This window comes from Mycteria americana, chromosome Z (assembly GCF_035582795.1).
Source record: "Mycteria americana isolate JAX WOST 10 ecotype Jacksonville Zoo and Gardens chromosome Z, USCA_MyAme_1.0, whole genome shotgun sequence".
NCBI classification, from domain to species: Eukaryota; Metazoa; Chordata; class Aves; order Ciconiiformes; family Ciconiidae; genus Mycteria; species Mycteria americana.
Genome location: NC_134396.1, coordinates 78,908,498 through 78,920,367, shown reverse-complemented (window position 1 = coordinate 78,920,367; position 11,870 = coordinate 78,908,498). Strand labels below are relative to the sequence as shown.

At 48.8% G+C, this 11,870-nt stretch overlaps 1 protein-coding gene across 3 annotated transcripts in view; it reads left to right on the top strand.

Moving 5' to 3' along the window:
* Positions 1 to 4,820: 4,820 nt before the first annotated feature.
* ELL2 (elongation factor for RNA polymerase II 2) overlaps positions 4,821 to 11,870 on the top strand; it is a 44,755-nt gene continuing 37,705 nt past the window's right edge. For 2 of the 3 annotated variants that reach the window (XM_075527208.1, XM_075527210.1), the window contains exon 1: positions 4,885 to 5,023. Coding sequence is in view for 1 of the 3 variants with exons in the window: in XM_075527207.1 (XP_075383322.1) it covers positions 4,895 to 5,023 (129 nt within the window). In the remaining 2 variants the exon portion in view is untranslated. Of the gene's footprint in view, positions 5,024 to 11,870 lie in introns of all 3 variants that reach the window. The other variant, XM_075527207.1, reaches the window with a different exon arrangement.

Genomic DNA, 11,870 nt, shown 5'->3' with positions numbered 1-11,870 from the left:
CTCCCTGAATGCTGGCTACTTTATTTTTTTAAAAGCATGTTTGTTAGAGGAGGTGCTAGCCATAAGAACTTGAGGAGTCCTGTTTATCCAAACTGGCAACATGTTTCAGTGGGTTCGATTCTGCACCACAGTAAGAGTGTGCGGGACTGACACCATCTGAACTATGGTTACAGTACCATCAATTACCAAGCATAAAAAAAGAAAACCCACAAATCCCACAAGCTGGATCATGGCAACGACCTGTGAGATCTGATCCTACTGAACAGGAGCGTGTGGACGTCCTGCCGTTGACATTAGCGGGACAAAGATCACGCCAAAAACTTGTAGCTGTGAAAGTCCTTTGCAATCAGTTGCCTTCATCAGGCACCTACCAGCCCACCCCGTGTCCCCGGTGCTCCGCTCTCTTGCGGCAGTGGCACTTCAGGGGTGCTGAGCTGCCGTCTGCTCACCAGTGCAGGGCTCGGGAGGAACCCTGGCCAGAAACAAAGGGTTTCCAAAGCATGGCTATCTCCTTCCTCCCTTCCTGAACACAGAGCAAAGCAATGCTGATTTTCGGCAACGGCATCACAGGAATGATAGCCCAATTCCTACCACCTGTCAGCTAAACCATGTACCACAGTAGCGTGCAAGCTAACATGCCATATGCCTTAAAATCCTTGCTAACACTTGCTCTAATTTTGAGCGTGCGTATAAACGTGCTACAGCATTGAAAAACTGCAAAGCATTTTTGCTCATTTGAGTATGGAATGAACTACAGGAAAAGCAGTAGAATGAAAGAAAACTGTCTGCTTTCACCTGTCATTTCCTTGTGGTTGTTGTATTTTCTATGAGCATAATTGTACACCTCTGAATCACATCTGGTTTTTTCCATATGGACCCCCTGCCTCCTTTCGGCACATATGCTGCTCTGTCACACCTCAATAGGCAAGGGATGAATGACGCGGTTGCCCAGCTACCAAGCTTCTTATTTGACAGCTCCTTTCTCCACACAGCTCTTCTAGGGCAAAGTAGACGATGGAAGAGGAAACAGTATACCAAACTAGCACTATAGTCAGCTCCTCTTTTCCACTTCATATGCTCTCCTTTTCCACTTCAAACAACAACAAAAAACCTCCCAAACCTCACATATAGATACTAGCCTCTGCTTATAGAAAGCAACTATCAGAAAGAAGCAATAGTTTAAGTTTTTAAAGATGAAATTAGATTTCTCACCTTGACACTTGCAGAATACTGTTTGAAAAAACTCTAATTATCAGAAGATCTAGAAACTGCACAAATCTTAAAGCTCATCTGGGCACGGAATTTGCACTTTAAATGAGTGGGGGAAAAAAAAAAGCCTTCTTCTGTACTTACCTGTGCTGGTGGGAGAAATTATTTCACTTATCATTTGCCACTAAAGCAGTTCGTGTCAACATTTCTTAGTTCAGTTTTGCAAGATAAGCTGAAACAATTTACTGTGAAAGAAACCTCTGTCGTTAGCCTAAAGGTTAACTTACAACGCTGCACCAGTTTAAGTAGCTCAGCATGCAATCACACCTTGAATTAAAAAGGTGGAACTTCATACACTGACAAGAGCACAGGTTCTTCCCTATAGAGGCAAGCCCTAAAGACCCAAATTCTGCAGCACGGAGAATGCGAGGCTGTTGACTCCTGTGGCACGTATGCAGGGTTTTCTTCTGGGGGCTGTTTTCAGGTATAGGGCTTACGGAGTCACTTTGTAAAAGCAAAAAGCGAGCTGCGATACCGTCACCAAGCTGGTAAGCTGTCCATTATTTTTTTGCAAGTCTCACACTGTATCCTTGTTCACTTTGATCCTGATAATAACAGAAGCTGGACCAGGTCCTAAGTTAACTGAATGAACAGAAATGTTTCATTTCCTACAAAAGATTATTTACACTCTGCATGTTCTCACATATGAAAACTAACAGCAGAAAGAAAATTTGCAAGTGGGTGAAACAAGCATAAATTAAGCTTTGCTTTTGCAATTGCTGACGGTGTTTATTTTTCCACTATAAACCTTTGGCTTGTTTTACTAAAGCTCCTCGTTGTGTGTCTCACAGATGAGGTTCTCTCTGCTTTTCCTGGGGCTGTTGGTGGGGGAGAGGATCTGTTGCCTTCTTCCTGTGGTGATGTGTTTGGGAGCTTACTAAAGGGGAAACGGATGGAAAAGTCTCAAAGTCGGGAGCTGAAGCAGACTGCTCTATTCCCAGTTTTTCCTTCACCTGATATCTGAAAATACAGAGAAAATTATTATATAGACCAGGCACCCCCCAAAAAACCAGGCAGAAGGAAAGCAAAAAACTCTCTAAAGGGCTGAGCCATGGCAGAATGTGTTAAGGGAACAGGGAGCTCAGAGGAGGAGGAGGATGAATGCACTGGCTTACTAAAAGCATGAAATCTTTTCAAGGTGCTCATACAAACATTCTTCCTTCTACTTTCTTGTCTTTATTTTTGTACAGACTCTGCATTACCACTTGCTACATATCTTATGACCCGGAGAAAACCTCTAGACCTACACACCGAAGTGTTTTGAAGAAATCACTGATGTCTGCTCTCCATACCCTATTGGTCCCTGAGATGTTATTATTTTATAATAAAGTAGTCATGTTAAGAAAGATGCACATTCCAGAGAACCAGTCTTTCAAAGAAACATATACAGGCAACCTTGATTGCAAAAGAACACTGCATAGACACACCTATAGGTATAACATTTATAGGACTTACCTAAGCCTTCCCTAAATAAGAAATGACACAGTATGGATAGAATTATGTGTTATATGGTCAAGAGAGTGTTACCATTAGCTTTCTTATTATTATATATTTTATTTGCTTAGTTTGGCCAGGAAATAATCATCACAAAAAAGTGAAGCGAAACAGGTATGTATTGAGAAATGACCTGAACAAAGGGAGTTATATGAGGCTATATATATATGTACACATATACGAGGGTGTGTGTATATATATACACAAAACTGTGTGTATATGTATATATACCAGAAAGCTATTTTGGTCTAGGGCAGTACAGAAGAAAGAGCAACTACTAGTGGAGGAAAAGAACGAAACTGGTGGAGATGAGAACTGAAACCATAAATTATCATCTGAGCATGGCAGCCAGGAGACCAGACCAGGGCAGATACGGACATGGTCTTGAAAGTAAAGACAACATTTTAATTTGTGACATGAAAAATGTGCTTTGGAAGATAATAGTCAACACATTTTAAATAGCATGCTTCAAACCCTAACCCTGTAAAGACTGGACAAGTTTTTTTTTGGTGCCAGCTGACTGAGATGAATTGTACAGCAGGAGTAAGATTGGGTATGGGGAAAATGAAAGTAAAACTATTTTAAGCTGCCTATAAAATATTTTCCATGGATGTAAGTAACTTAAATGGCAACCTGCAGTCAGCGCAACTATCAGCCTATAATTTTGGTCAGTGCTAAACCGATCACTCTTTCATGTCAGCTCCTCCTGCTGAGCACATGGGAGCCTTTGGATGCTGCTGGCTTGCCTCTTTTTAGGAAACTGTGGGGTGAGAAAAGACCCAGGAGGATTTAATCAAGTAGATGAAATGTGAACGATCATGTACCTGCGCTAATCCGCACAGACTGACTTACCAATGTTAGGACTGGCCTGCGCTAGAAGGGCTACGCGCTGCTGTTCTGGTTAGCGAGATGAAGCTGCTCCTTCACTTATGAGACAATAAAGCAGAGCAGTTTTCTACAGAGGCACTCAGTCATCCTTGATTCACACCAGCAAGCTGCTTCAACAATTTGAATGGCCAGTGTGCTGCTTTTTTAAAGAAAAGGCAGTAACTAGTGACAGCGGTGCAGCAAGTGCAGCTGCCAAACTGACCCTGAGGTACCAACACCCTTCGTTTCAAGGTGATGCCTACGAAAGGCGCAGGGCAGTTTGTTCCCCGATGTTTGCGCGTACGCTGGTTCATTTTTTCAGGGCCGCGGCAGCCCGGCACAGTGCCTGGGCTCCCCGTCCTCCACCTCAGGCCCTGGGAGGGGACGGCAGGCCCTGGGGGGGGGGGCAGCCAGTGGGGCCTGGAGGTCTCCAGCACACCTGGCAGCCCAGCAGCTCCCTCGGCAGCCCCAGCCCGCCTAACGTCTCCTCGCGTCTCCTCGCATCTCCTCGCGTCTCGTCTCGTCTCGTCTCGTCTCCTCTCCTCGCCTCTCCTCTCCTCTCCTCGCCTCTCCTCTCCTCGCCTCTCCTTGCCTTTCCTCGCCTCTCCTCACATCTCCTCGCCTCTCCTCACCTCTCCTTGCCCCTCCTCGCATCTCCTCACCTCTCCTCTCCTCACATCTCCTCGCCTCTCCTCGCCTCGCCTCGCCTCTCCTCGCCTCGCCTCTCCTCGCATCTCCTCTCCTCGCATCTCCTCTCCTCGCATCTCCTCGCCTCGCCTCGCCTCGCCTCGCCTCGCCTCTCCTTGCCTCTCCTCGCCTCTCCTCGCCTCTCCTCTCCTCGCCTCGCCTCGCCTCGCCTCTCCTCTCCTCTCCTCTCCTCGCCTCTCCTCGCCTCTCCTCACATCTCCTCGCGTCTCCTCACCTCTCCTCACGCCGCCTCAGCGCCCGCCCGACGCCCCCTCCCGCCGGCCGCCCGCAACTGCCGCCCCGCCCCGGCCCCGCCCCGGCCCCGCCCCGGCCCCGCCCCGGCCCCGGCGCAGCCCCGCCCCAGCCCCGCCCCAGCCCCGCCCCAGCCCCGCCGCCGCCGTTGGGCGCCCATAGTGACGTCACGCGCCGGCCCCGCCCCTCACCGGGGGCTCCGCCCTGCTGGGCCAATGGGTGCGACGCGGCTGCGCGCGGCGGCGGGATGGCCGTAGCGGCGGGATGGCCGTAGAGGCGGAATGGCCGTAGCGGCGGCGGCGGCGGCGGCTGAGGGGCGAGTAAGATGGCGGAGCTGCGGGAAGGGGAGCGGTACGGCGTGTCCTGCCAGAGGGAGTCGCCCAACGTCACGGTGCTGCACGTCAAGCTGACCGAGACCGCCCTGCGTGCGCTGGAGAGCTACCAGGGCTGCAAGGTGAGGGGCGGGGGCCGCGGCCGGTGGCGGGGCTCGCACCGGGGAGGGGGTGTCTGTCGTCTTTTCGGTGTGTCCGTCCCGGCCTGGGCCGCCCCCCCCCCCCCCCCCCCCCCCCGTCCCGTCCCTCCGGTCCCGCCTCCCGCGGGCCCCCTCCCGCAGCGGCGGGTGTGCAGGTGCGGCAGGCACCCCCCGGGGGGACCGGCTGGGCAGGGGCTGGGTCCCCACTCGCGCTCCGTGGGCTCCCCGGGACGCAGCCGTCCCGCTGGCAGGCGGCCCGCGGAGGACGGGTGCGGAGCGGCCGGTGGAAGCGGGAGGTTGTTGCATGTTCTCCGCGCTGTGACACTTGGTAAACTTTGGGCAGCGCTGCGGCACGCCTCCTGGCTGAAATTAATGGATTTATCGTTACGCCTTATTTATACACGCCTTTGCCAGCGCCGCTGTGCTGTCACGGCGGGTGAAGCAGCCCTGCGAGTGGGCCGCGTTAGGGATTCCTGTCGGGCTGCAAAAGGCTTGGAGCCAGCGCGCGTCCGCGCCGCGTTTAAAGTGACTCAGGTATTTGATGCTGGCAGTCGCGGCCGCGCGTCGCGGTGCCGGCATCCTCGGGGCTGCAGTGAAGTGGTGAGCTCGGGAGGAACGGGTTCCGTGCTCTCGGCAAGGGATGCTCTTCCCGCGGGCAGCGGGATGCTGGTGGGACACGCTTCTGGGACGGCAGCCCGTCCCTCGGGATGGGAGGCGAGCGTGGAGGAGCCGAACTGCTCGCCTTGCGTCTTTTGCGCTGTAACTGGGAGCAGGGGTCCCCAAGGGTCGTGCACGCCTTGTGGCGGTGCGATATGGGATGTTGCGGTGTGAAATCGGACGCTTCGGCGTGTTCGAACGCATGACAAGTTGGAAATTGTGCTGACGGTAATAAAACTGCCTCCTTTACTGCGGGTACATACATCTTGGAAGAGGTTTAATTATTTCTGATTTATGAAACAACTCGGGTAAATTATTTACCTGTGATTTTCTTCCAAACCAGGATCAATTTTCCAAGTTAATGTAATTTTGCATGAAAAATGAGTAACACATGCCTAATCGTCAGGATATTGCAAACTGAATAAAGAGCTATTTGTGGTCATTATGATCAAGCAAATAATTGAAATTCTTCTCCCTATTTCACTATTCTTCGTCTCCCTAACCGTGAATGAGACTCCAACTCTTCCTGCAGGTCTGCTTTCCGTAGTCTGGTCCTGCTGGAGTTTGGATGTGCCATTTGAGCAGTGGCAAGTGGAAGAATAATGGGACATAAAAACTTCAAGCTTTGTTATTCTAACCTCTGGCATTTCTGGCTTTAGAAAGGGTCATCTTTTAAACTATTCAGCCAAATCCCACATTTCTAACTTTTGCACTGGCAGAAAAACCTCCTCTGGCACTATTCAGGAGGTGATCCTCAGAGTTATCTTATGGCAGATGCTTTTTGGTTTGTTTTAATAATGTTTGACAAGAATAGCAGCATTGGGGGAGGAATGAGGGAGGGAGAAGAAACTCTCTCTCTGTTGTCTCCATTTTAAATAGGTCCAGTTGTGATCTGCTAGCTCACACGTCTATCCGGTGCCGGAGGAGGAGAGGACCGATGGTCTATAGCTGCAGATACCTTCCTTCTCTCTACCTTGATGCTCAGCTGTGTTGCTGACCCATTTCAGTTCTGACTGTGCAACTGAAAAATTTGCAATGCAGGCTTAAAATCAGCATTGCTGAGAACTGGGGAATGCAATAAAGGGAATGCAAGGAAGGTAACCTACGGCTCTGCTGCCGCCTCTGTTCTGTGCTGGAAGATCTTATCTGTGTAACAGAAGTAATATTGCAGAAAGCGTGTAGAGGTGAGAAATCAGGATAACCTTCTGATGACCTACTTATCCCATCACCTGTGGGACCTAGGCAGCATGTAATCAGGCTCTGTATACCTAATTGCTTAATGTTCAAATTTAAACAGTCTGCATAAAGAATGAAGCGCTCGCTCCTTGTTGTTATCTCTGCTAAGGATTTTCTTAGCTGGCGCGACAGTTAAAGAAAACTTGAAAGACTCTTAAATTCTTACATTAAAAACACCTAACTTCACCTCCACCTTCAGAAATACAGAATAGAGATTGTATCTCTTCGGCGGGCCTGATCTCTGCAGCTTAGCACAAGTGAGGACAAATCCTGATTCCCTACTTGCTTCGTGCGCTCTATCGTCATGGCCTGGGGTAGACTGGTCTGAGATGACGGAGGACGTTCTTCTTACCTAGATTTCCTTGAGCATCATCAATATTGAGCATCATGCTTTAAGATCCTTCAGCATCATCTGTGGCAGTATTAACTTAGAGCGTGGCTAATTTTTGTTAAATCAGGTTCTATTTATCAGGGAGAAATACTTTGGCTTTAGTTCGGTGAAGTGCTGTGTGTTGCCTCAGAAGGCAGAGCTGCAGCTGCTCCACAGGAGAGAGCAGCGAGAAGTGCAGGATTACTTCCCTGGTGCAGTATCTATGGCTCATATGCGGACAGGATGTCCGGCGTCCTGCTCTAAAAGCAAGGCTGAGTGGTCCCTGCCCACCTCGGTCCGTGCCGGTGGGACCACGCTCCAGTGCTCAGCTGCTCTGGCATCTCGCTGCTGCTGGATGTGGCTTTGCTGGCCCTGGTACCTCACCTCCCTCCATCCCTTGTATTGCCCTCTGGGACTTTTTTGAACCAATTTATTGAGTTGTGGTGTTCTTTCATTTCTTTTTCCACACTGTTTTAGTGCTGGATGGAGAAGCATGAGAGCTAACGTGCTGGGAGGGCACAGAGAGCACGTGGCCAGGATAAGCGGTGAGAGCAGAACCTCCCTTTTTCAGTGGCAGCTAACTGATTAGATTAGCTCAAGTTATAGCATACAGCTCCACCCTCTGTGCAGAAACTTAGCCCAGCAAAAAACCAAAAATCACTTTTTGCTGGCCTACCTGTAAAGTTGGCTTACTATGTGATCCTTAGAAGCAGTATAAAGAGAACAGGCTAAAGAGAAATGGAGTTGTTTTACCTTGGTGCGCACGGAGCCTCTCATCGGGCTTGCCTACAGCATATAATTTCGCTCTCGCTGGTGGTGGCCTGACCTAATCTGCTGACTGCTCTGAAGCAGATCAGAGAATACTACGTTGAGTAGTGTCTGCAGAGCAGTGGGGACAGCACTGCCTTCAGCTGATGTGGCTTTTTGCAGGATTAATGTCTGTCTGCAGTCATGTTTCAGCTGTGCTTCTCCAGGTGAAAGCAGCTGGAGGTGTATATTTTATTCTGCATGCTGTTAAAGCAAAGGCTTTGGCCTGTAAAATCGGAGCTTTTCAAACCAAAGGATAATTGGGACTCGTAGGAATCTGTTTTGCATTTCAGTTTTTATTCTTCAAACAGTCATTGGGATGTTCCAGCTGCAGAGCTGCTGAGTCAGTAAGCGTATGAAACACGATCGTTGTCTCATGTTCCCCCCCTCTAAGCCGTTGATATGGAGTCATAGGGCTGTGCCATATTTCATTTACCAAGGTCGAATTTTCCCATGGCTTGTATCTGCCTCAGATGGCCAGGGTTTGGGATTAGGAAACTCATTTGTTTGAAAGGTTTGGCCTTTTAGGGATCTCTGGTGGCATCCTGCTGGGAATGAGGATGTGCATCTGCTCACAGATGGGGCAGATGTCTTAGGTTTTGCTTTTTTGCTTGTGAGATCAGCTCTAAGGTGGACACCTTGTTAGTCTTTTCAAAACTGTATCTTGCATGTCCCCACAGCTGTGCTGGATTTAGATTAAGGCATATAAGGATGGGCTCTGGCACCTGCGGTGGGGAGATGCTACCCTGGATGAGCAGCTGGGGAGTTAAAATGTGGGACTTGGCTGGAGGGGGAACTAAAGGTAACGACAAAAGAAGACTGGGAAGATAAGCCCAAGGAAAAGAGAAAAGCAGACTGGGGTTAACGGGGAGCAAGAATTATTAGGAGCTCTGAGTGGGCAGCCAAGAGCTGAGGTTGGCTGGTTATCGTCCCTCCTGTCTCCCAGGGAGGGGAATGGGGTGAAGTGAGCTAGCAGTGAGCAAAAGCATGGCTGGAAGAGGTTGAGGGAAGAGACTGAAGGTTATCCTAGGAACAGGGGTGTGCAGGAGAGTCTGGTTCCTGCAGGGCACTTCCAGAACCTACAGTGGAGCTGGGAGAGCCCAAGTCATTCCATTCTGCTGTTGGCACATAAATGAAAATCTGCCACTAGCATGTTTGCCACCAATATCCAAACTGCAGGGGAGTGATGTTCACTTCTGTGCAAAAGAAGGGATGTGCCTATGTGACATCTCTGTGTTTTTGCCTCCACGTTGCCATTGTAAATGTACTGATGGAAAGCTGATGATAAGTTGTGTGTCTATTTTTGTTTGATTGCTTGAAATCTAAGGTTGCATGTATCTTAATGTATGCTGTAACTGATAATGCAGACTTAATCGATTTGAACAATACAAGTATTCATTATAAATGCATTTTCATCAATGACTGGTTGATTGCAAGCTCATTTGAACCTGTTTTCTTATGGCAGCAAGGCCTGGGGGACATCACTCTGCATGTTTTTGTGTTGTTGCTAACTTCTGAGATTTCAAACAAATCTGTTAGTGGGCAAAAAAATCTTAATCCCTACAGTTTCTTTGGGGTAGCTGGGTGGTAGCTGTAGTTCTTCCAGTGGTATTGATGCATTACCTTCCTGCAGAATTCCTACCTTGTCTAGCACCCAGGACTGTGCCCTGGATAAATCAGAAGTCTGGTATGAAGTGACTAAGATGTGTATCCTGTTTCAGATGTCAGAAGGTTGTGGCCGATGAGACATGGGACTGCAGGAAAAACTTAGGGCAGTTAAACACTTTCCTAGCAAACGTGATGGCTTGATCGTCGTGCCTTGCCTGCACCCTGCACAGGTAATCACTAGAGAAACTCTGGACGTTCAGCTCAGTTGTGAAATTTTGAGATGGCTTCAACTGATTTGAGGTTTCATGACTCCTGAAAGGGGGAAGTCCTATTCCACTTCTTACCATTGGAGAAAACGACCCATTTAACTATTTTTTGGGAATGTTGTCTTCTAGGTTAGTGAGTTGAATGAGCTTATGGAACAGACCCAGAAGTGCTGGAGGAAACGGGTGGAGAAAGGAGCCTGACCTTCCTCTTCCAGGCACCGTAGGCTGTTGAGAAGTTGAAGGCCATGCAGCAAGAATACAACTTCGTTTTCCGATACAGCTAAGCAGGTCTGTTTGTCGGCTTCCCTAGGAGGACAGTCCCGCGTTCTGAGCCAGCACCTCCACCGCTTTCCCTGTCCCAGGGCTGATGAGATGCACCAGGGAGGCCATTCTCATTCGCATGCTGCTTCTGCTTACCTTGTCCTGGTGCCAGTGCTGGCAGTCTGGTTTTGGCACCGGACGGTGGAGTGCTCCCCTTGGCAGCATCCCTTGTGTGGTCTGCTGCTGCTGTGCGCTGGTCACGGGTTCTGTGAAGGCAACCAGCAGCTACAAGTGAGAATATCTGTCCTCACTGTATTCGATGCCAACGAGTGTCAGTGAAAATCGTAACTTGGATTTTTCACATCTGACACCCAAAACTACCAGGTAGTGTAGAAAGTAATTGTCTCTTTCTGTTACTGCTTGTAAAATGGTAATAATGCCCACTTACGGCGAATAGGAGGATAAATGCACAGGTATTTGGTGAAGTACTCTTGGTGTAGTGATGAGTGCTGTGTCTCTAGGGTTTGTACAGTAACCAAGTCGTGGAGCTGTGTGCTAAGGGTTTCTAAATGTTTTGTGTTTTCCTGCTTACTGAGTACTGTCCAGATTGTGTGAAGACATTGTATATTTAAAAAAAAACCACCAACAAAACAATGTAACTCCAAAACTAATCAGAATGGATACACCGAAGGAGGCTAAATTCCTGTTGTATCTCTATATCCATGTATCAAAAGGGCTCTGCCACCCCACAACCTGGTTGTTTCTATATACTGTGCATTTGGGGGTCGGAGCTGGCGATCTGAACTTCGTTAAGCTTCGGTACCTTGGTCCTTGCAGCCGTGGGGAAGCGTGATGTGACTGATGCACTCGCTGGAGTGTGCACGGAAGGAGGGATCCTCCGTGGCAGCGATACGCGGTCGGTAGTAATTTAATGGACTTTATCAGTGCAGGTAGTCTTTCCTTCCAGTGCTTTTTCTTTTCCTTGCGAGGAGACCTCTATAATTCCTCATCGTAAGTTGTGCTGATACACAGCCATGCTCTAAATTGACAAATAACTCTTTTGGGCTCGGTAGGCGGCTGTAAGCCCTGAAGCAGGGAAGAGAACCTGCTGAAAGGAGGAGGAGGGGATCGGGGGAATCCTTAGGCTGGCATTGCTAGAGAGCACTCGTATCTTGTCCTAGCCTCCTTCTACATAATACATAGCCCTTTAAAAATTATCAAAGCGTATGAAAAACTTTATTATACATCACAATCTCTTAACGTGGTGATACAAAGGCATCTTCTGCTCCCTCTGAGTCAACGTGCCTGAAAAACAGTAGATAATTAGCTTCATATACAAGGGTGGTGCCTTATAAATGTCTGAGTTATTTGCAGTCTGCCATGTGTGTGCGCAGATCTCGAGTCTTGCGAGCAGACACAGTCCCTGCCCAAAGCCTGTTAAGCAAAATAGTGAACCTGGAGAAGACAAGCCAGCTAGTTCTTGAGTTTTTGCCCCCCAACTTAGAGATTTAAGACCTGAATGTCACAGCTCCTCTAGCTAATTTTTTTTTTTAACCAGTCCTGTGGAGGAGAACTTATTCCTTATCTTAAATAAAAGCTTCAGATGCAAATAAAGAGTAGTTAC